This window comes from Microtus pennsylvanicus, chromosome 3, assembly GCF_037038515.1.
Source record: "Microtus pennsylvanicus isolate mMicPen1 chromosome 3, mMicPen1.hap1, whole genome shotgun sequence".
Taxonomy (NCBI): domain Eukaryota; kingdom Metazoa; phylum Chordata; class Mammalia; order Rodentia; family Cricetidae; genus Microtus; species Microtus pennsylvanicus.
This window is the reverse complement of record NC_134581.1, coordinates 13,777,974-13,800,967: the sequence shown is the minus strand read 5'-3', so window position 1 is coordinate 13,800,967 and position 22,994 is coordinate 13,777,974. Positions and strand designations below refer to the sequence as shown.

The 22,994-nt window shown below is 46.5% G+C and overlaps 1 protein-coding gene across 2 annotated transcripts in view; it reads right to left on the bottom strand.

Annotated features, from left to right (window-relative positions):
- Nucleotides 1-22,994, bottom strand: part of Klhl18 (kelch like family member 18) — a 54,955-nt gene that overhangs the window by 5,163 nt on the left and 26,798 nt on the right. The window contains exons 2-8 of one of the 2 annotated variants that reach the window (XM_075964427.1): nucleotides 21,635-21,765; nucleotides 19,420-19,560; nucleotides 14,616-14,814; nucleotides 9,845-10,005; nucleotides 8,235-8,371; nucleotides 6,015-6,237; nucleotides 2,163-2,267 (exon numbers count right to left, since the gene is read on the bottom strand). In XM_075964427.1, coding sequence (XP_075820542.1) covers nucleotides 2,163-2,267; nucleotides 6,015-6,237; nucleotides 8,235-8,371; nucleotides 9,845-10,005; nucleotides 14,616-14,814; nucleotides 19,420-19,560; nucleotides 21,635-21,765 — 1,097 coding nt within the window. Of the gene's footprint in view, nucleotides 1-2,162; nucleotides 2,268-6,014; nucleotides 6,253-8,234; nucleotides 8,372-9,844; nucleotides 10,006-14,615; nucleotides 14,815-19,419; nucleotides 19,561-21,634; nucleotides 21,766-22,994 lie in introns of both variants that reach the window. The other variant, XM_075964426.1, reaches the window with a different exon arrangement.

Sequence of the window (22,994 nt, the reverse complement as noted above, 5' to 3'; positions counted from 1 at the left end):
TCATTGGTTAATAAAGAAGCTGCTTTGGCCTATGGCAGGGCAGAATATAGATAGGAGGGAAAACTAAACTGAACGAAGGGGAAAAAAAGGTGGAGTCAGAGATGCCATGTAGCTGCTGAAGGAGAAAGATGCCAGAACCTTACCGGTAAGCCACAGCCTTGTGGTGAAACACAGATTAATAGAAGTCGGTTAATTTAAGATATAAGAGCTAGCTAGGAATATGTCAGAGCTGTTAGCCAAACAGGGTTGTAATTAACATGGTTTTTGTGTGATTATTTGGGTGACCAGAAAACAAAAGTGCAGTCTCTGGGGCAATCCTCCTGCCTTAGCTCTTGAGTACTTAGTTCATCAAAGGATGAACTTCTAGGCCTGGCTCTTGGTGCGCTTCTTTCCCATGTGGTTTCTCTGTCTTCTAGCTTTGCCCACAGCACACAGTGAGGACTTTCTTATTTGGAACCCCTCCCTGCCTGCTATCCCTTTGGCTGGGATAAGCATTTACCACTGTTTAACCTCTGCAAAAAAAAAAATCTGTGTGTGGATTTGCTTATATGTGTGAGCTCACATACAAGTGTGACTGTGCACATGGAAGCCAGAGGAATGTTAGATATTATCTCCAGGACCATGCTTTATTTTTTGAGACAGGGCATCTCATTGGCCTGGAGCTCATCTATTAGGCTAAACTGACTGGCCAGAAACCTCGAGGAATCCTCCTGTCTCCACCTTCTCTGCTAGGATTCTAAGTGTAAGCCACCATGCCTGGCATTGTTATGTGGGTTCTGGAGATTGAACTCATGCTTGCTAGGCGAATTCTTTATAAGCTCAGTCATCTCCCAGCCTCACAGTCTATCCGTTATGAGTCTAACCTTGTACCCCTACCCTAGGGAGAGTAATGCTCACCACTCTGGGCCAAGAGCTCCAGACACAGGCCTCCAGGGCAAGCTGAGCATAACACACTTACGGCCTGCCAAACTGAGTACTAGGGAGGACCAGCCTCTTTTCTACCTGTTAATAACCAGGCAGTCAAGGGTTAGGTAACAGAATGTCATCTTTAGAACATCATGGGTCCTTTCAGCCCATTTGTTGACATTCTGTCACCTAAGATGGGAGGAATCGAACCTTAGGATGAGGAACCCGGCCTAGCAGTGCCAGTGTGTCCTAGTGTCCCACAAAGATTGCGGTGGTCTTACAGAAAACCCAAGTTTAGACAGGATCCCTCACTGACAGCTTTTCTAGAACTCCGCAATGTCACATACATGATAGGAAGACAAGGACGATGAGGAGCAGATATCAACATTCCCCAAGCTTTCTGGCCATACATTTTATTTCTTTCAAACAGGTCTCCCTGTCTTGGGATGTGCTGTCCAGCTACTCCTTAGCCACGCTGTTTGCACTTACACTACAATGGACTGATTTAGTGAAGAGACACAGACCAATAAATAAATGTTTCTAAGTATCTGTACCTTCTGTTTGTCTGAAATGGGTGCATATAGCCTTGAGCTCCTGAGGGCTGCAATTATAGACATGAACCACCATGCCTGGATTTAGTTCCTTTGAAATTTAACCAAAAGATTCATTTAACCAAGGATTTTATTTTTTTGTTTTTGAGACAAGGTCTCACTTTGTAGCCCTGGCTGGCTTAGAATACACTATGTAGATCAAGTTGGCTTTGACCTCACAGAGATGTCCTTGCCTCTGCTTCCAAGTGAAAGGATTAAAGGCATGTGCCACCATGACTGGCCTTTAACCAAAGATATTTAAATCTATGATATGCCAGTATTGTTAAGTCACTTCCTACTCAGAAGAAGCTTTAAGCTAGGTGCCACAGCATGACTCTATGGCCGAGCTGAGATATTAGAGTCTTTGAGTTTAAGACCTCTTCCCCCACAAAGTAAAGCAAAACTAAACAAAAGGTGTGTGTGTGGGGGGGAATCTAGCAAGCATAAAGACAGGTTGTGGGAAACGGTTTACTGCGTATAATGGTTTATGTCTGTAATCCCAGAACTCAGGAGGACTGCTGAGAGTTTAAGGCCAGCTTAGGTTACATTATGAAGCAGAAAAACCCACACCCACACCCACACCCACACCCCCCCCCCCCACACACACACACTCAGTTTAAAGATCACGCCGCAGTTCTAATTTTCATGTGGTGAAGTCACCCTTACTTGTCCGTCTCAGGTGAGTAGGTCTCCACAGAGTTGAGGGAAGAATTGCCATCATAGCCTCCACAGACATAAATCTGTCCGTCCAGCACGACTGTCCCCATGGCACTGAAACAGACAGAATGGTCATCTCAGAAGTCTGTCATACCCACCGAGAACTTAACCAGCCAGCTGCCTCTTTCTAGAATAGACCCAACCCCAGGGACACAACCAGTTAGGGCAGAACATCAGGAAGATGTTCAGTGGTTCCTCTGCCTGTGCTGGCTCCCAGCTGGTCTTCAGCTCAGTGGCAAGTTACCTGCCCTCCAGGACTTCAGTTCCTGATCTGCCTGAAACTCTCATCTCACTGGAGGAGGGTTTAATTTACTTTTTTGTTGTTGTTGTTTATGTGGCAGAGGATGGCTCTGAATTCCTAATCCTTTTGCCTCTACTTCCTAACTGCTGAGATTACAGGTGTGTATTATCACAACCAGCCTGACTTACTCAAAAAATATGTCTAGGGCTGGCGAGATGGCTCAGAGTTAAGAGCACTGGCTGCTCTTTCAGAGGACTGGGTTCAATTCCCAGCATCCACAAGATGGCTTACAACCATTTAGAACTCTAGTTCCAGGCAAAACACCCATGCACATAAAAATAAACAATAAAAAAATTGTATTGCCATTATTAGTGTCTGTGTGCCAGCACACACACATCCCATGGCATGCATGTAGAGGTCAGAGGAAAACATTTGAGAACTGGCTCTCTCCTTCCATTGTGGGTTCTTAGGACTGAACTCAAACCATCAGGACTACACAGTAAGCAATTTTACTCACTGAGAAAACTCAGGGCCTCAGCCCAATCTAATTTGGCCTAATCATACTCAAGGAAGGGCCCACACGCTTCAGAACTACTGTCTCCTAAACAACCCATGCCGGGAGTGGCTTCTTTATTAGGACACATGTTACATGCATTCATTCACCGGATTTTCATCAGCCATGTGCAAGGCCTGCTGCTCGAGATACGAGCTTATGAGCAGAGACTGGGAATGGGCATGGCGGTGCACACGTGCGGTCCCAGTCTGAGGAGGCTGAGGCAGGGAGAGCTCAAGTTAGAGGCCAGCCTGGGCTACAGAAACAAGAGTCTATTTTTAAAAAAATCAAACAAAAAAAAGAGTAAGTGAACAGGCAAAGTTCCTGATCACAGGCACTTATGTGTCACCATGAGGTGCTAGGACGCTCTCCGTCAACTCTTAATGCACAGGGAGCCTTTGGAACACAGGAAAAGGTCTTTATTGTGACTTCATTAGTGATGTGCGGTGTCTTCTACACAACAGGTCTGAGCCCCATGTGCTTGTGTGTTTCCTCTGACCTCCTTAGTGTTTACACGTGTTCCTACTACACGCGGCCCCACACAGCCCCTCCTTCGTCTTGGTGGGTGAGCCGCTAGCTTCTGTTTGGTGTGTACTTACTGCATGTGCTACCCTTACCATAGCCTTCAAAGGGAGCACCACTGTGATGGCCGGCTGGCTGAACTGCTTGGAGAAGACATGCCCGAGAGCTAAACAATACAAGTCCAGAGCTCCCTGTTCTACACATAAGTTTCCCTAAAATCCTGATTATCCAAGGCTCTAGATCATAATTTAACCTTCCATCCTACGTAAATAAAGCCTTATGCAAAATTAAGCAAAAATGCCAAGCCGCCAGACTCAACGGTTTCACATCTGACACTACAGAAGACTAAAAATGAAGCTGGGTTTGAACAGGAAAGAGAAAAATACCAGATAACTGCCACTTTCCAAGTATACATAGCAAATCAAACTACAGTAACAGACCCCCTGAACCTGCCCGAAGGGGAGAGGGCCTTGTTTCAGGCAAGGTCAGTAAGAAGATGACAAATTTACTAGGCATAAATCCCTTTCTAGAATGGACAAAAAACACACATGAAGTAACTACATTTCCTTTTTCTTGGTAGTACTGGGGATTGAACCTAGGCCCTCGCTCTTGCTAGGACAAGCATTCGACCACTGAGCTACAGCCTTAGTCCCAAACACAAGGTAACTAAGTCAGGAGTTGAGGAATGATATGGGGGTGAATCAGGAGGTCCCAAACTATAAGAAACAATCAAATGAGAATTAAAGACAAACGCTGAGAGAGGGGAAGTGCCGACCAGAGTGGGCTGGGGCGATATGGGACAAGAATCCGGAAGAAGGCTCCTGGCCCACAAGACAACAAGAAGGAAAGAGGATGGAAAGGAAGCTGCCACTCACTGGCAGGATGGAGAGCTATGTGGGATGTTAGAAGAGACGTGACTAAGACCATTTTAAGGTAACCTGCAATTTCAAAGAGACAAATGGAACTGGACCCATCTTGCTAATACCAGGGCATTAATCACAGCGAAGGAGAGGAATATCCAAAGGATTTTCCTTCTCAAACCCTCTGACATCAAAGTAAGAAAGTCTCTCAGAGTATACACACAAGGAAAGCCAACTGGCCTCAGCCAAGGTAAAAGAGTCGCTTGTGGTTGGGGATATGGGAAATGAGTCCCTTGATCACAACAAGCTACAAAATGTTCAAGAGGTGAGGGGGAGGGGACACAGCAAGGTGCGGAGGGAAGGAAGAGAGAACTCAGAGAGCATCCTTGGAAGAAGTACATCTCATGCACACACTGTTTCTTCTAAAAGGAATGTGCAGAGACCCTCCGTGACTCTGGTCTGCTTGCTGCAGAGCACATTCCTCTGGATCATGGTCTCACGCTAACACTGCTGAATGAGGAATGTACACTTCCCTTTATGCGGCAAAGCCCTCCACACTAACTACTTCCTCGCCACACAAACCATCACTTGGCCTCTTTCCCCCCTTTCCCAGTCACGTGATCTTCTAAGTAATGACACAGAAGTATGGAAAAGAGAATGGGTTTGTGAAGCAAAAGTTAGATCACAGAATTATACAGAAAGACCACTAAAGAGCAACCTATCCTTTTAAAACTGCACACAATTCTCCTTCCTAAAATTGGGCCATGTCACAGACACTCAAAATGCAGGCCAATCTATTCTAGTGAAACGTGCAAGGTCCTTGAGCTTCTTCCCCTCTCAGTCCCTATGAGGAGAGCCAGAAGAGTAACATTTGCAACTGACAGGGCACAGTGTGGAGGAAGCTGTCTAAGGACGCCCTTGTAGCACGGGCCTCTACCAGTGCGGCACATGCCTGACGTAAGGAATGACGCTGTCTGTCATTTCTGCACTGAGAAGATTAAACACAGGCATTACCATGATGTCCTCCAATCACACTTCTCATTCTGGAAATGTGAGCAGGCAAGGGGTGGAGGCTGTGAAGAGCTAGACCATGTTCAATGATGTGCAAGTTCACTCTACCTTGCAGATACACATGTGCTCACATCTGGAGAACGTGTGTGACACTGCCTAGTTCGTACACTTCCTGGGCAGCGCGCACGTAAGTACAGAAAGAGAGCACAGAGAAAACGCTTTGGGGTTTCTACTACTAATGAGGTTAAATCTCCTTATCCTTCAGGTTTCAACTTTAATCCCACCTCTTCCCTGAGATCTTCCAGATGGTCCAGTCCAGTTTCTCGCCCTCCTGGAATCTTCCAGAACACACATTTTCAGTCCTTAGCTGGCACTTATATAACAACACAACTTCCACATGTCCGTGTCTTGGCTCCCCAAGTTCCTCAAAGGACAAGGCAGGTATTTTAAGTTTAAGCAGGTGGGGGCTTGCTCCCAGGAGGTGCTGGCAGTGGCTGGCCTGGCAGCAGGATTTCCCCAGGCCAAAACTTGCATTTACTTTATTATGTGCCCCTACATGGGGCTCCCCAGATGCTCAGTGTGCGTGTTCAGCCTGCACGTGGCTTCCAGAATACCTTCGCTTGCTATTCATGCTCCCCACTCTGGTCCATGTGTCCGTCTCAGGATTGTAGGCCTCCACAGTGCTCAGCCGCAGCTGACCGTCATATCCCCCGATAGCATAGAGAAGCCCGTTCACCACAGCCACACCCACACGGCTGCGGGCTGTGGTCATGGGATGGCACTTTTCCCAGCGGTTGGCGATGGGGTCGAACACTTCCACCACATTCAGGGAGTCACCTGCGTAAAAATTTGCTACTCAAATTAAAACAAATGAGACCACTTGTTTAGATTACAGCTACTGGGTATTGATTATATGGGTATCTGACTGGGTTCTGATATATCTTCCCATGAATTACTCAGAGCAACTGGGCCCACTACAGACTAAAGATTTCAGAATCAAATGCGAAACATTTGCTCCTCAGTAGTTTTCATTATAATCATTATAATCATTATAATCAGGTAAGCCCTTTGCTGAAATTGACAATAAAGGCAAATGCATGGGATATTTGCCTGATGCAGGAAGCATGCTAGAGCCAAGGGTCCTAATGCTAACTGCCACTTACTCTAACGACCAGACAAGCTGCTCTGTGTCCTCATCATGTTTTGATTTTTGTTTTTATTTTAAAGATTTATTTATTTATTATGCATACAACATTCCTTCCATGTATGCTTGCATGCCAGAAGAGGGCGCCAGATCTCATTATAGATGGCTGTGAGCCACCACGTGGTTGCTGGGAATTGAACTCAGGACCTCTGGAAGAGCAGTCAGTGCTCTTAACCACTGAGCCATCTCTCCAGCTCCCCCCCCCCCCCGTCATGTTTTGAATGTGAACTTTAAAGCTAACAGAGCTGCCATGAGGATTAAATGACATAATGGATGTGGCACCCAACGTGGCTCTAGAACATACTTAGAACTCAGTAAGGTAGTCATGGAGACCAGGAATGGTAATTTGCACCCTCCTGCTCTCCTCAGATGATGATTAGCAACTCACAGGATCCTCCTTCCTGGTGGCCTGGGAGCCTAAGCACTCACTCCCCTCTCATATTTATTACTAAAGACTTCCCTTTTCTAGGCCAAGCTGTTAACAAGCAGAAGGCTGCCGCCTGCCTTTTAGAAACCTTAACTGAAGGCAAAGCTGTGAACTCCCTCTGACCCTCAAGAGGTTTTCCCAGAAATGTGACTGCATCTAATACAAGAACTACTGAAAATGGCAGCTTGTATTGCTTTGTTCTGGAAGCTGAGTCTCAGTACCTATAACCTGAGCTGGCTTCAAACTCAAGACCCTCCCGCCTCAGCCTCTAAGCACTGGGATTACAGCGTGTAATCAAGCTACTGATAGCAGGTGGATGTAAACACGCAAGGGCTCCACAGGAGGCAGTGTGAAGAATCAGAAAGAATTATAGACCTGGGATATTAGCAGATCTGGGGTACTGGATTATCTTAGTCTGATCCAGACAGCCAGGGCAAATGTGAACGCCTGATTCCTTACTGTGCTCTCTCTAGAGTGAGTGCATGCTGCAGATAAGAAACACTAGGGCTCAGAGCTGCTTTAAGCACCAGGATGAATCCCAGTCCTGGCTCTGACCACAGCAGAGCGTGTACACTGCCCAAGCTCTCTGGGTCTCAACTTCCTCATCTGTAGATTTCAGCTGTGGTGATTCCCATGACTCTGAGACAGAATCCCACTATGTAGCCTAGGCTGCCCTGGGCCTTGGGAGCCTTCCCAGTACTGGGATTACAGGTGTGTGTGCCACAGTGCCCAACCCCACCCCCTTTCTGTTGCTGCTGAGACAGGGTCTAGCTATGTGGCCCTGGGTGGCTTGGAAGTTGATATGTAGATTGGCCTTACTTGCAGTAATTCTGCTGCCTCTTATTCTCAAGTACTAAGACTATAAGCATCACCAAGCTTTTTTCTTTCTTTCTTTCTTGAGACAGTCTTACTGTGCAACTCAGAGTGGCCTCAAAATCACAATCCTCTTATTTCCAAGACCCAAGCGCCGGAATTCTAGGCATCTGTCAGCACTCCGGGACTATCAAAACTAATTCCTTAAGGACCTTTAGCACTGACAATAACTCAATATTATGAATAAGCTATACTCTATGGCAACTATATTAAAAGAAGAAGGAGACAGAACAGCATAAAGAAGAAGAATTAGAAAAGCCCGGCTAGCCTAACTGTGCTTGGTCATCCAGAGTCCTAGGAAGGGCTCTGCAAAGGGGAGTTGCAAGATACCTGCTGAGTTGAGGCCCCCCACGGCATAGATGAGCCCAGCGATGGATGTGCAGCATCGGGGCCGAGTCCTGAAAGCTGGCAAGTGGGGCCGGCGCTCTGGCATGAGGTGATAGTCCTTTGCTTCATCTACCAGGTCCCTGAAATAGAGAGCAGAAGCTGAGGGAGGAGACCTCCCACCTTGTTCCACATTTACACTGGCTCCTCCATACCTAAATGTAGGAATATCTGGGAAAAGTCTTCTGGAAAATATGACCTACAGTGTCTGTCTGTCTGTCTCTCTTATGCTGGGGATTAAATCTTGGACCACACACATTTCAGAATGCTCTACCTCTAAACTACTTCCCCAACCCTTATGTGAGGTGTAGTGTCAAAGAATTCAGGTGAGAAGACAGGAAGCCATGCAAGGTTATTGAGACATGCTCAAAAGTGAAGACGCCAAAAGAGCAGAGGCCAACCCAGCTACCGTAACCAGAGCAACTCCTTCTAACAGGTACCAATCAGAGAACACCCCAGCTACCGTAACCAGAGCAACTCCTTCTAACAGGTACCAATCAGAGAACACCCCAGCTACCGTAACCAGAGCAACTCCTTCTAACAGGTACCAATCAGAGAATACCCCAGCTACCGTAACCAGAGCATCTCATTCTAACAGGCACCAATCAGGTGTGATTTGAAAACCGGTGTGGGGGCTAAAATGGAGGTGCTGGGGGAAGCTCCACAGCCTGCTTCCTATCGGCATTCAGCTCTCCCTTCCGACCCCTAGGACCATCCCATGGCTTACATCCTCCAATCAATCACCCATCACCTGCACGGTGGCAACTGCTGCCAGGTGCTCCAGACGGACTTCCCCACCTCCAGTCTGCCTCTCCAGCCCCTACAGACCACATGGCTTCTTCTAAGAGCCTTCTCTGATAGCTATGTACTACTGACAAGATAGTTCATATGCCTCGCTATCACCCTTCAGGCTGCTTATCACAGGGCCATCCTAGCTCCCTCCAGCCACACACCCCCACTTCCTGTCACACAAAGCCTGCGCCATGCCACGAACTTCCCCCGAACCCGCTGATCCCAACTATGGGCAAAATAATGCAGAACTCAATATATGAAACATCCTGTCAGCAGAGGAAAAACCAAACCGAGCACTGCACTGTGAATCTAACAAGCAACTGGAAAGATAGGCCTTTTCTCTGTTTTAACTGAGTAACAAACCCATCTTCTGAGCTGTGATGGTGGCTCTGGGTGGAAACTGCATACACCAGCACACAAGACCCTCCTTTTCCATCACCACTCATCAGAGGCTACTGCTTATTGAAGAAAGTGAGGAGCCCCAGGAAGTCCTACTTGTACTATCAAGTCAGCTGCTGGTGTGAGGAAGGTCCAGCCAGGCAGCGCAGACACAGGACACTCATGGACTCAGAAGATGAAGAACACAAAGATGACTCAGGGAAGAAAAGGTCCCTTCTGCTCCCGCGTGAGTCCTGTGCAATTCATGCACCATGAATTAAGACTGACTGCTTCAAATCCTTTCTTCCTTGAGCTAAGACAGGTGGCCAACTCCTCTTTATGCCTAGACCCTGGGTAGTGTCCTGGACAAGGCCACCCACACTTACCTGCACTTGTGACAGCAACGCACCAGGTCATCTTGCTGCACTCGGTCTGATAGGAACTGGGGCCGGCAGAGAGGCAGGCGGATATTGGATAGGAGCTCTGGCAGGCATGGTCCCCTCTGCTCCCGGTCGTATCTGACCCAGGCCAATGCAGCTTCAAAAACCTATGAGACAAAGATCAGATGCTCTGGCAGCAACAGAGACCACACTCCTGCTTAGTCTCAGTTCCACTGCCTGTACCGAAACAGGTCCTCAGGGGACACATCTTTCCTCCTGCTCATGTCTGTGTCCATAGCTTTCTTTCCACTTCTCCAGCTCTGCTCTTAGGTCCAGCCTTGTTTTGAGACAGGGTTGTCTGTGCAGCTCAGGCTGGACTAGAAGAACTCAAGAGCCTCCCAAGTGCTGGCATGACAGATGTGGGAGACCGTGGCAAGCTTAGGTCGAGTCTTTTGTAATGTGGGCCTAGGTTACTGTAAAAGCTTCCTGGCTTTCATCATCACAGCAAAACGTCTATTTCTCCTGCTTCCTGCTGCGCTTACACCCCCCAGTTCTAAATTCTCTGTACCAGGCAGGCCAGGCCAGTTCCTCTGCCCCACAATCAAAGCCAGGTGGCCATTTTCCTCCTTCTCTGTATTTAAGCCTCTACCCTCTAAAGTCTAGCTGAAGACGTATGTTCTCCTAGGAGCCTTCCTTAATACCTCTAACCACAAAAATATTACTTTCTGAAGCCCCTCAGACCTTACAGATTGCCATTCAAATGAATGTGGACCACCCAAGACACACTAATTAGCAGAAGAGTATAGGGGCAGACACTCCACTCTTAGGGTAAGGTCCATGCTGAAAGGCCAGGACCCATTTCTCTGCTGATCACCGATATTCAAGGGTGGGGAATCTTCAGATATTCAAGAAATTTAGGCAAGTTTGTGCTAACGTCCCAGTGGCTGCTTCCTAAAAAGTCCTAGCCAAGCCAAGACTCTCTCAGAGGCAGAGACAAAAGGATAAGGTGAACGCTGATTCTATTCCTTGCCTGGGGCAGACTTGCAAAGGTCCAGTATGAGGCTGGGGCCAGGCCAAGGTATTCGGTTTTTTGTCCCTGGGAAATTAACTTTCCACCCTAAAAGACTGGTTATCATTCCTGAAGTAGCTGTGTCTGAGGTAGCCTGTGTTATCTTGTTAACACTGCCGTGGACCTCAAACCAGAGCCCCCACCCCCAGGAAACCATTCTTGTTCTTTTCTTTTTTCTTTTTTTTTTTTTGTTTGAGATAGGGTTTCTCTGTGTGGCTCAGCCTGCACCAGAACTCACTCTGTAAACCAAGTTAGTCTTATCTAAACCCAAGTGCTGGGATTAAAAGCATGCACTACCACTGCCCGGTAGGATGCTACATGTCTTAATAAATTCATTGACATAAGCTATGCCAAACTAAGACATGGTTGCTCTTTCCTGAAAAAGGCAGTGTAGAATCATCTGCACATAGGTTACAAGTGGGGGCATGTCCTAATCCTTGAGAAGCAGAGGTTTAATCATAAACAACAACCAATCTAGTTTGTCTTTACTAGAAGATGGCTTTTAGCTTAAGATGGAGGCAGGTTGGTTCATCTGCTTTCTGATCCCGTTTAGGAGAACAACAGCTCCTTAGCCAAGGGCTGGTAGGAAGACTGAAGACCATTCCCACTAGCAAGGGAGTCTCCAGAAGAAAGGTGAGGAGGCCTGATTTGGTCCACTTTCAAGCTGCTTCCTAGAATGGCCTATCCCCCAAACAGGGATTTGTGTCCCTTTGGGCTTTTAGCTGCTAGAGGCAAAACACAGTGATGCTGATGTCAAAGTTGGGAGGGACTGGGGGGGGGGCACGGATTAGCACGTCTTAATTTTTCAAGTTTTATATTGATCTTAACAAAAGACCAAGAAGGGCTCAGTGGGAAAAGGGCCTTGCTGTGCAAGCCTGTATCTGACTTTTATCCTGGGACCCACATGGTAGAAAAAGAGAACCAATTCTACAAAGTTGTTCCCTGACTTCCACACTCCTGCCATGGTTATGTGTGTGCATGTGCACACACTAAATAATAATATTTAGTAAGTTTATTTTATTTATTTATTGAGACATGGCCTCACTGTGCATTTTTGGCCTTCCTGGACTCACTAGGAAGACCAGGCTGGCCTTGAACTCACAAAGACCTTCTGTAAGTCCCTTAATTGAAAGTGGTCAGGTACCACATCAAGAGCCAGGCACAACCTCTGGAGGCACAAGTGACCCTTACTTCTGGGCCCTCCAGATGTTGGAAGCCAAGCTCTGACCTACAGGGGTAAAAAGCCTAAGATCAGGCCAAAGAATCCCACTAACTCCAGGCCACCTGGAAAGTTCTGCTCTCCTCAAGAAACTCTATATAAAGCTTACCTCCTCCTCAGATCTTTGCTGCTTCTCCCCCAAGCAGAGGCAGCCATTTCCTTGTCTCTTTCCCAATAAATCTCTTGTGTGACTTGGCTTCCTACTACCAGGGCACCTTTCTCCTCAGCGCTGTAACATTTATACCTACCTGCCTCTGCCTCCCAAGTGCTGGGGTTAAAGGTGAGCACCACCACACATACCTTCATTTTATTCTGAAAGTCAGGGTCTTACTGTGTAGCTCTGGCTGGCCTGAACCTTACTTTGGAGACCAGTCTTGCCTTGAACTCAGAGATCTACCTGGCTCTGTCTCGTCTCCCAAGCCCTGGGATTAAAGACACCCAGTTCATAAACAAATATAAAGACCAAGAAGTGATGACGTTCAGAGTTTTATAGTTGATGTGTTTTTAAGATGTGTGTGACACTGTGGGTATCCCCTGAACCTGGAAGAAGGAGTCAGTGTGGAGTCCATGGGTTCTGGGAAGCTATTCTGGGGATCAAAGAAGAAGAGGCAGAAAGAGAGAGAAGAGCTGTGATTGGGCAGGTCTAGAGGGGCCCGGCATGGACACCGAGGCCCAGAATGAACAGCATGCCCGGTCTGCCAACAAGTCTCTTGCCTCTAGCTCAGGACTCACTTCAAGATCCTGGTGTATTGCCCAACCTCCGTGCCTCTCTTGGCCAACAGTGTTTTGTAATATGGACCAATACTTGATTGATCAATACTCTAGCCAAATGAAGAAGGGGCCCTCTTTCTGGGGCCATCAGCCATTTATGTCACCAGCAGTCCCTGAGCAAGGCAGCCTAAGCATCATCTAAATAAAAGGAGTCAAGGGTGGCAATGTGTTAGAGACAATGGCCAGGCTGTGGAAGGCATTTGTGCTGGTGGTGGCCTTGGCTGCGGTAGCTTCCCGAGTGTTGAGTACAGGCGTGCGCCACCACCGCCAGGCAGGTGTTATATTTGTTAATAAACTCGCTTTACATAAGTCATCTGAGTCCCAGCTTTTTATCTTCTTTATATTCTCAGCCCATGACAGAAGAGGGGCATGGATTTCCTGGAGCTATAGCTACAAGCACTTGTAAGTCACCCAACATGAGGTCCTCTGGGAGATCTGCCCAATCATAGCTCTTCTTTCTCTACCTGCCTCTTCTGCTTTGATCCCCAAAATAGCTGCCCAGAACCCATGGACTACACCCTGAGTTCTTCTTCCAGGTTCACAAAGAGATGACCATTTGGAGGCTACACTCAGGGGGATACCTACAGTGTCACACACATCTTAAAAACACATCAACTGTAAAACTCTGAACAGCGTCAGTTTTTTGTCTTTAAAACTGTTTATGGATTGGGTGTGGTGGTACACATCTTTAATCCTAGTACTTAGGAGAAAGAGCCAAGTAGATCTCTGTGAGTCCAAGGCCAGACTGGTCTCCAAAGTAAGGTTCAGGCCAGCCAGAGCCACACAGTAGGACCCTGACTTTCAGAATAAAATGGAGGTATGTGTGGTGGTGCTCACCTTTAAGCCCAGGACCTGGGAGGCAGAGGCGGGTGGGTATAAATGTTACAGCGCTGAGGAGAAAGGTGCCCTGGTAGTAGGAAGCCAAGTCACACAAGAGATTTATTGGGAAAGAGACAAGAAAATGGGTTCTTAACCACTGAACCATCTCTCCAACCCACAAAATCCTACCTCTTCAAATTCAGTGTGCCTCTTATTCTGTACCTGCATCAACAATGACATCCCCAGGGACAGTCATCAGGGCCTGCTCCCTAGCAAGCCCTCCCCGTCTCCCAACACTGTCTGTCTCATACACTTCATTCCGCTCAGATGTCACGCCGATGACAATCAGGGCAGAATGTCAAGAGACATCTCCTGGCACCTCCCCCATAAGCTGCATGCACACCAGCTCTCGCGGGGGCTCCTATGGGGCACATGGCTTTTGTTCCAATCTAAGGCTCAGCCCCTGTTGCTTAGACTCTGATTCTTCTCACTTCAAAATACCATCCAGTCACCATTTTCTCATTTCTCTTGCATCACCAAGTCCCCCCTCCTGTGGAAAGTCCCACATAGAATTTTTCTCGTGTTAACAATAACAACAGTAACAATGACACTCCAACTCTAAGTGCTTGATTTCCAGTTTATGGCAATATTATTTCTAATAATAAATATTGGACTTAAACCAAGCTCTAACAATAAGGGAAATGTAGCTGATAAATATACTGTTATTTAGAGATACTAAAATAAAGTCTTTAGGAAAAATATATGTAACAAAGCAAACCCCACAATACATAAAAATTGTATATTCATCATTTGTTTAAAAAAAAAAAAGGAAGGAGAGAAGGAGGGAGGCAGGGAGGGAAGGAAGGAAGTCCGGACAGACGGCTGCTGTGCTCACCCACCTGCTCCTCTGACTTCACATTCAGCTCATCCCGAGACACCAGCTCAAGCACATCTTCCAAGGGCAGGGCCAGGAACTCTTCAGACAGAGACACCTCCACAAAGTGCTGGTGGATGAAGCTGTTGGCTGCATCATACAGCACAGCGCACATCATTGTCTCGGCAAACTGGCGCACACCCAGGCAATTTTTGGGGTGAAGTCTTTTGTTGTAAGATGAAAAAAAGAAAGTTAAGAGGAAGTAATGCTATCTTCAATCATTCTCAAAATGGTTTTGAGTACAGCCATGGAAGAAAAGCTCTGCTTTGTTCCCAGCTTTCTAGGAACCCCTATGACATCAGACACCCCTCTCCACAGTTCACTTCTAACGGTATTACATTAAGATGGGTTAGCCTCAAGTCTTTGCTTCTTGGGGCATGGCCCTCTGCATGTTGAAGTGGAGGGACTCTCGGGAGTCCTGGGAAGCAGCTGTCAGATGAGAAGACAGGGAAGCACGGACTGGGAAACCCTGTCACCACATCCCGCTGCTGTGGTTTGGAGGGTACCCCGGGCACTAGTCCACCTCTAGGCCCCAGGAAGGCACAAAGGCATAGAAGAGACACCTTCTTCAACACAGGGAGCATTATACATTTCCTTTTCTACGTAGGCTCCATGAACCTACGAGCTCAGCCCCCCTAGAAACAACATAGCAGCTATTAATAGTTTATCATTTTAGTGACTAAGATACTTTGCTAGACTTTTTATACCCATTCTGCAGGATCATTCTACCTTAGAAGGATTTATCGCCTGTAACTATGTATATGTGCGTGAGTATGTGTACACATGTGCAGATGCCTGCAGAGGCCACAGGAGCAGGATCCCCGGAGCTGGGTTACAGGCAATTGACGGCTGCTCTGTGTGGGTGCTGGAAATTCAACTCTGGTCCTTTGGAAGAGCAGCAGGGGCTCTAATTGCTGAACCATCTCTCCAGTCCCTGTTTATACTTCTTTGAGGTGCCAGAAATTAAATACAGACCTTGTACATGTAGGCACACACTCTACCCGTGAACTCCATCTTCAGTTATTCAACAATGTTTTTTAAGCGCTGGAGAGACGGCTCAGAGGTTAGGAGCATTCACTGCTCTTCTAGAGAACTTGAGTTCAGTCCTCAGCACCCACATTCGGTGTCTCACAACCTCCTGTAACTCCGGTTCCAAGAGATCTAATGTACTCTTCTGGTCTTGGAGGGCACACACATGGCACAGGTGCACACACGCATACACACGTGTGCACACACATATACACATATGAGGTTACACACACACACATACATGGAAAGAGTCATATACAAAGAATCTTTTTTAAAAATCAACTCTAAGGCTGGAGAGATGACTCAGTGGTTAAGAGCACTGGCTGCTCTTCCAGAGGTCCTGAGTTCAATTCCCAGCAACCACATGGTGGCTCACAACCATCTGTCATAGGATCTGATGCCCTCCTCTGGCACGCTCTTATGCAGATAGAGCACCATATACATAAAAATAAACAAATCTTTAAAGAAAAAAAATCAACCCTGCAGATTGCTCTCTTTTTACAGTTGAAGACAGAGGCCCAGGGAAACCAAGAAATGTGTTCCCAGTACTTTGACAATAAGTAGAGGCACTGAGGTTGAAGCCTCTGGATTCTGTGGCTGTAAGACCATGGCAGGCCTGTATTCTCAGAACCTGGATGGTCCTGCTGCTGTCCCTTTCTGCGGAACCTGGGCATGCTGGGATAGTAAGGCAGGAGAATGACTTGCGCTCAGAAGTTTGAGGGCACTCTGGGCTACATAATCTCTACAAACAAACGAACAAACAAACAAAGCCAGGCACGGTGGTACACACCTGTAATCCCAGCACTCTGTAAGTGGAGGCAGGAGGATCAGGAATTTCAGGTCAACCTGGACTACATGAGACCCCATCTCAAAGAAACAAACCATGTCCAGGGCTTAGTGGATAAGACTGAGGTTGACCCCCAGGACCCACAAAAAAGTTGTACGTATCCATTGGATATCACAGTGAGATTGGAGGGGGAGACAAGAAATCTGACCATCATGGGCCAGCTAGCCTGGAGTTTTCACCACAGTAGCAGAAACAAGAGAGACCCTGCCTTAACGGGGTGACATGAGGTTCATCCCATCCTGAATGCTGTTCTCTGACCTCTGTTCATTTGCTGAGGTATGTACGTCCCACTCAAAATAGATAAGTAACAACAGCAAACACACACACAAAAAAAATAAAACTTTAAAAAACAGTGTTTTCAGGCCGGTGAGATAACTCAGCAGATAAAGGAGCCTGTTTCCAAGTCTGACAACAACCTCAATTCAATCCCTAAGACCTGTATGATGGGAGGAGAGAACCAACTCCATAAGCTGTACTCTGATCTCCACATGTACACCATAGCATGTGTATACCTATGTAAACACATAAACATACACACACAATAAAAATGTAAAAACAGTGTTTGCTTCAGCAGCCTGTATAAATAAAACAGGAGCGCACAGAGATTTGCACAGTCCTTGTGCAAAGATAACATGTAAAGTCCTGGTGTCCTTTCCAAAAGTATCTAAACACATGTGCGCGCGCGCACACATACACACACATACACACACACACACACACACACACACACACACACACACACACTGGTAGCGCTAAGGTTTATGGGAGCAACCTAGTACAGAAACAGTAATTACTGGGGAGAAAACAGAAAGTAGGTCAAGCCTCTGGGGCTTATGGCTGGGGAGGAAGGCAGTAATGACGAAGGGGCCTGGGTCTCAGAACAGGTCCTGCAGGAATGAATGAAAACACTCAAAACAGACTCGAACCAACCATCAGGTTTTAAGCTTAGGGACTTGTTCCTCAGATGTGACTACAACAAATAAAAACTGCACTGATCTGATTTGGCCCAGGTAAGGTGGAATACACCTATAATCCCAGCACGTGGGAGGTGGAGGCAAGGGGACTGCCATGAGTTTAAGGCCATCCTGGGTCACATGGTGAGTCCTAACTCAAGAAGAAAAGAAAATAATTGTTTGGCATCTTTGTTGTTGCTTGCTTGAGATAGGGTCTCACTGTGCTGACCTGGCCTGAACTCGATATGTAGACCAGGCTGTGCCTGCCTTTGCCTCCTGAGTGCTAGGATTAAAGGTGTGTGCCACCAAGTCCAGCTGCTCCGTGGTGGTTAGTGCCTTATGATACGGTGAATTTGAGTGATGACCTCAAGAGCCCCTAGGTGGAGCTGTCCTCCCATGATGAAGCCTAAGAACGGTGACTGGAAGAACCCACTCCATCTGAAAGCCATTTTCCAGAGAACAAAGACATCAATCAAGCGTCCTCCCTCCTCGTGTGTGTGTGTGTGTGTGTGTGTGTGTGTGTGTGTGTACGTGCGTGCGTGCGCACGCGCATGCGTGTGTGTGTGTCTCCATCTGTCCGTCCTGGTGTGCACTCCTTGCCAGGGCAGGGACAAGCCTGGCTCTGGAGCTGCACTGCCACTAACTACAAGGTTTCCATTTGCAACACCGAACACAGCCACTGACTGACCGCGCCTCAACATCTGAGGCGTCCTACCATGATGGTGTGTGGGCATGCACACAGCAGTGCTCAGTGATGTCTACGGGCACCACAAAAGTAGGATGAGGTCAGCCTGCAGGGGCTGCAGCCTCTCAGTAGGATGGTAGAGTGGAGATGGGGGAGGGGAGGTCAGCTCGGAGAGGATGATGTCCTTGAGGCCAGAGCTGAGGAGGAAGGGATGATCGTGGACACTGGGCTAGCAAGAACAACATAACGCAGGCATTCTTCTGGCTTTTCTCTGCCTGTGTATGGTCCAGCGCTAATTCTCATCTCCAAATCTCTGGAGATTAAATGACCTTTAGTTTATGACAGTGCTGTCCCCAAGGGGAAGGAAGAGCCTTATCTGATCAGTTAAAGGTCACAGGAAAACTCAGGAAATTCTTTGCCAAAGGGCAGAAATAGTGGGAGCATAGTCCGTGGCCACCACTCTAAAAGAACGCAGGACTATTGCCAGTGGACAGACGGGACAGAAATATAGGTTTGCTCTCAGTGAGCTGCAGTATAAGAAGGTCAAGAAACTCACAGAGGGTTAAGATGTAAACATGAAGATGGTTATGAAACAGTTCAGGAGTACCAAATAAATTACTAAATAATTTTGGTGAGAAATTAGCTAGATTATGAACAACACTAAATGAACTCAGCAGACTGTATTTAAACACACACACAAATAATAAAAGAGAGGGAGTTGGGGGGCAAGGGAGGAGTTGCAGTGGGGATGGGAATGATGTAAACAAACTGGGCAGAGGTGGCACATGCCTTTACCCAGCACTTGGGAAGCAGGAGCAGGCAAAGTTCTGTAAGTTTGAGGCCAGCTTGACCTACAGAGCAAGTCCAGGACAGCCAAGTCTACAAAAAGAAACCCTGTCTAGGAAAACAAAAAACAAAACAAACAAAAAGATGTAAATACAGACCTCATACTAAAAAAAAAATAAAAAAAATTTAAATTTAAGGAAAACAAAAGAGGAAGAAATGAACTAAATGAACAGCTGGTGAGTCAGATTGGAGAAGGATGGTCAAAAAGGGTCTATGCCATGCCACAAGAGGCAGGGCTATGGAAATGCCCAAAGAGACGGTCCCTGCAGAATACTGATCCCGAGAAATGCCATCTCTACAGAGTAACATAGCCAGCTCACTGTTCAGAAAATTCCAGATACACTACTGACTCAGCAGCACAGCAGAGGGTGCCCGACTGAGCATGATCCCCATCATCGGCTTTGCTCACCTTTCTCGGAGGAACGTGCAGCAAGCGTCTTTGATGCTCTGCAGCTGCAGGAAGCTTGCCCCCATCAGCAGAGACTGCACATTTTGCTGGTCTATAGCAAGGTTGCCATTGTAAGCAAAGTTGATGAGAGCCTCCAGGGCACTGGAAGGAAGACAAAAAGCAAGAGAAGTTCTTCAGAGATGAGGCTTGGCCACAGGAGTCACTTGGTCCTAACTGGACTCATATGACTACCTGTGGTGGTTAAAATGGCCTCATAGGCTCATATATTTGAATGCTTGGTCTTCAGGGAATAGTACTATTTGAGCGGGTTTAGGAGGTGTGTCCTTGTTGGAGGAACTGTGTCACTGGTGGTGTGTTTTGGGGTTTTAAAAGACCAAGTCAATACCACCAGTGTCTCTCTCTTCCTGCTGTCTGCAGATCTGGATATAGAACTCTCCAGGACCATGTCTGCCTGTGTGCTGCCCTGCTTCTGGTCATGACGATAATGGACTAAACCTCTGAAACTAATAAGCCCCAGTTAAATGTTTTCCTTATAAGAGTTGCCATGGTCATGGTGACTAAGACACTACCTGAAGAACAGATGTGCCCTGTGCAAAGATTCCTTTAGAGGCTGAGAGTGCTTACTGTGCAATCATGGCACCCATAGAGCAAGTCAGTGTAGGAACCTGGCTGATTCCCTCTTCCGGCCTCCACAGGTGCCTATTCCAGGCACACTCTCCTGCACTTACATACAAGTGGTTAACTTAAACAGTCACACACACATGCAAATAAAAAATCTTTTAAAAAATCCATGTAGGGGGGCTGGAGAGATGGCTCAGAGGTTAAGAGCACCGACTGCTCTTCCAGAGGTCCTGAGTTCAATTCCCAGCAACCACATGGTGGCTCACAACCATCTGTAATGAGATCTGGTGCCCTCTTCTGGCCTGCAGGCATACAGAGGCTGAACACTGTGTACATAATAAATAAATAAAAAAAAATCCATGTAGGGCTGGAGAGATGGCTCAGAGGTTAAGGGCATTGCCTGCTCTTCCAGAGGTTCTGAGTTCAATTCCCAGCAACCACATGGTGGCTCACAACCATCTGTAATGGGGTCTGGCGCCCTCTTCTGGCCTGCGGGCATACACACAGACAGAATATTGTATACAATTTAAATAAATATTTTTTAAAAATCCATGTAGCTGAGTTGAGTGTGGAGCACATGCCTATATTCTAACACTGTGAGTTTACGGCAGGAGGATCCCAAGTTCAAAGTCCAGCCTAGTCTACAGTGAGACTACATTGGAAAACAAGCAAAATCTATTCTAAGAATATATTTAAATGGAATAACTATTTCAGAGATTCATCCAGCCAGGTGTGGTGTACACATCTTTAATCCCAGCGCTTAGGAGTCTAAGGCAGGTCAGTCTGTTTTACATAGTGACACCCCATATCAAAACAAACAAACAGGGGGCTGGAGAGATGGCTCAGTGGTTAAGAGCATTGCCTGCTCTTCCAAAGGTCCTGAGTTCAATTCCCAGCAACCACATGGTGGCTCACAACCATCTGTAAAGAGGTCTGGCGCCCTCTTCTGGCCTTCAGGCATATACACAGACAGAATATTGTATACATAATAAATAAATATTAAGAAAAAAACAAACAAACAAAAACCAAGAACTAAGTAACTGTCAATTCACAAAAGATTGGACAGATCATAAAATGATTTATTAAGCCCTTTCTCATTCTGCTACACAGGTTTTATGCTTACTGTTTTGGGTGACCGCTATATGGTAACACTAAAACACGTTCTAATTTATTGCCTTTATTAGCAGGCACCATAACTATTATTCTACTGCCATTATAATTTTTAAAAATTATTGTTGTTTGTGAGTAAATCTTAGAAAGAAATTTCTAACTTTGTATTTTTGACTGCCCTTTCTCTTGGAGAATAAAATCCAAATTCCAGTCAGAGAGTGCTGACCTCTCCATCTCTCTGATCTATTAACCTTTAACCCTGCCTTATCTCACTGTGTCCCAACACACTAACACACTCTCACCTTTTGCCCTGGCAAGCAACCAAACCTCCTTTCATTTAACCCTCCCTCAGGTCACTGGCTGAGGCGCTCATCCATCTATGGAGTCGTCCTGTTGCATACTGTACTCTACTGCAGACCTTCATGTGGTCCAGAGCTCAGGTGGGAGCTGGCCCGGGGAAGCACAATGGCAGGGGGTTTAGTACCTTGGGTCCATTCCTTGCATTACAATCTCATCCTGCTTGCACTCCATCATATCATTAGTAAACATAGCATGGAAGTATGGGATGGAGGCTGCTAAGACAATCCGGTGGGCACTGAACTTGTGGTCCCCGATCTGTGGGTCAAAGAAAATACAAAGGTAAATATTGAGAACACAAATAATAGAGCCCAATCTGCCCCTTCCACAGTTTACTCCTCCGTTTATGACAGTGACAATGTTGGCATCCCAGGCATGACAAACAAGGCTTATCATAGAGATCTTTGAATATTTAAAGCAATATATTCAGTTATGGTGGACGAATGCAACCACCACATTTCAATGAGGTGTTGTGGAATACTAGTTTAATTTAACTATGTAAAGATGTGTTACAGGGGCTGGAGAAATGGCTTAGTGGTTAAGAATGCTTACTGCTCTTGCATAAGACCAAAGACTGGTTCTCAGCATCCACATCAGACAGTTCACAACTATCTGTAATGCCAGTGTCAGAAGGATTCAATGCTCTCTAATGACCTCCATGGACACCTGTATCCTCACATACACCACACACACACACAAAAAAAAAAATTAAAGGGGCTATTTTCAGAAGTTAAGAGAACTGGCTGCTCTTCCAGAGGATCCGTGTTCAATTCCCAGCACCCACCTGGTAACTTACAACTGTCTATAGCTCCAGTTCCAGGGGATCCAGCACCCTCACACAGGCATACATACAGGCAAAACACCAAGGCACATAAAATAAAAAAATTAAAGATATATTTGTTTATGTTGTGGAATATTAGTTTAACCATGTAAAGATATGTTGCATTTGCTTACCTTGCCTGCCTAAGACACCTAAGTTGAAGGCCAATAGCAAAGGAGGAAGTATTGGTAGGATTTCTGGTCCGGGAGAATAAGTAAGAGGAAGAATCTAGGCTTGACAGAGTCCAAGGGAGACAGAAGGAGAGAGGAAGATGCCAGGGAGATGCTAGGGTCTGGCCAGCCAGCCAGCCAAAGGAAGCAGTTAAGTAGGACTTACAGAATGAAAGAAAGGCATAAAACCCCAAGAGAAAATGTGGATGAATAGAAATAGGTTAAACTAAGTTAAAAGACCTAGCAGGACAAGCCTAAGCTATGGCTGAGCACCCCTAAATAATAGTAAGTTTCCATGTCTTTATCTGGGAGCTGATTGGCAGCCCAAAGAAAATCCCAACTACATACGGTGTCCAGGGTGGGGCCTGAGAAAGCTAAAAACAAACAACAACAACAAAAATGGACGTATCTCTTTTAAGAGGCGTTGTTGTATAGCAGAGCACTTGAACAGCTGCACACTAAGGAGAAACAGAGAGCTAAGGAAAAACACCTGCCAC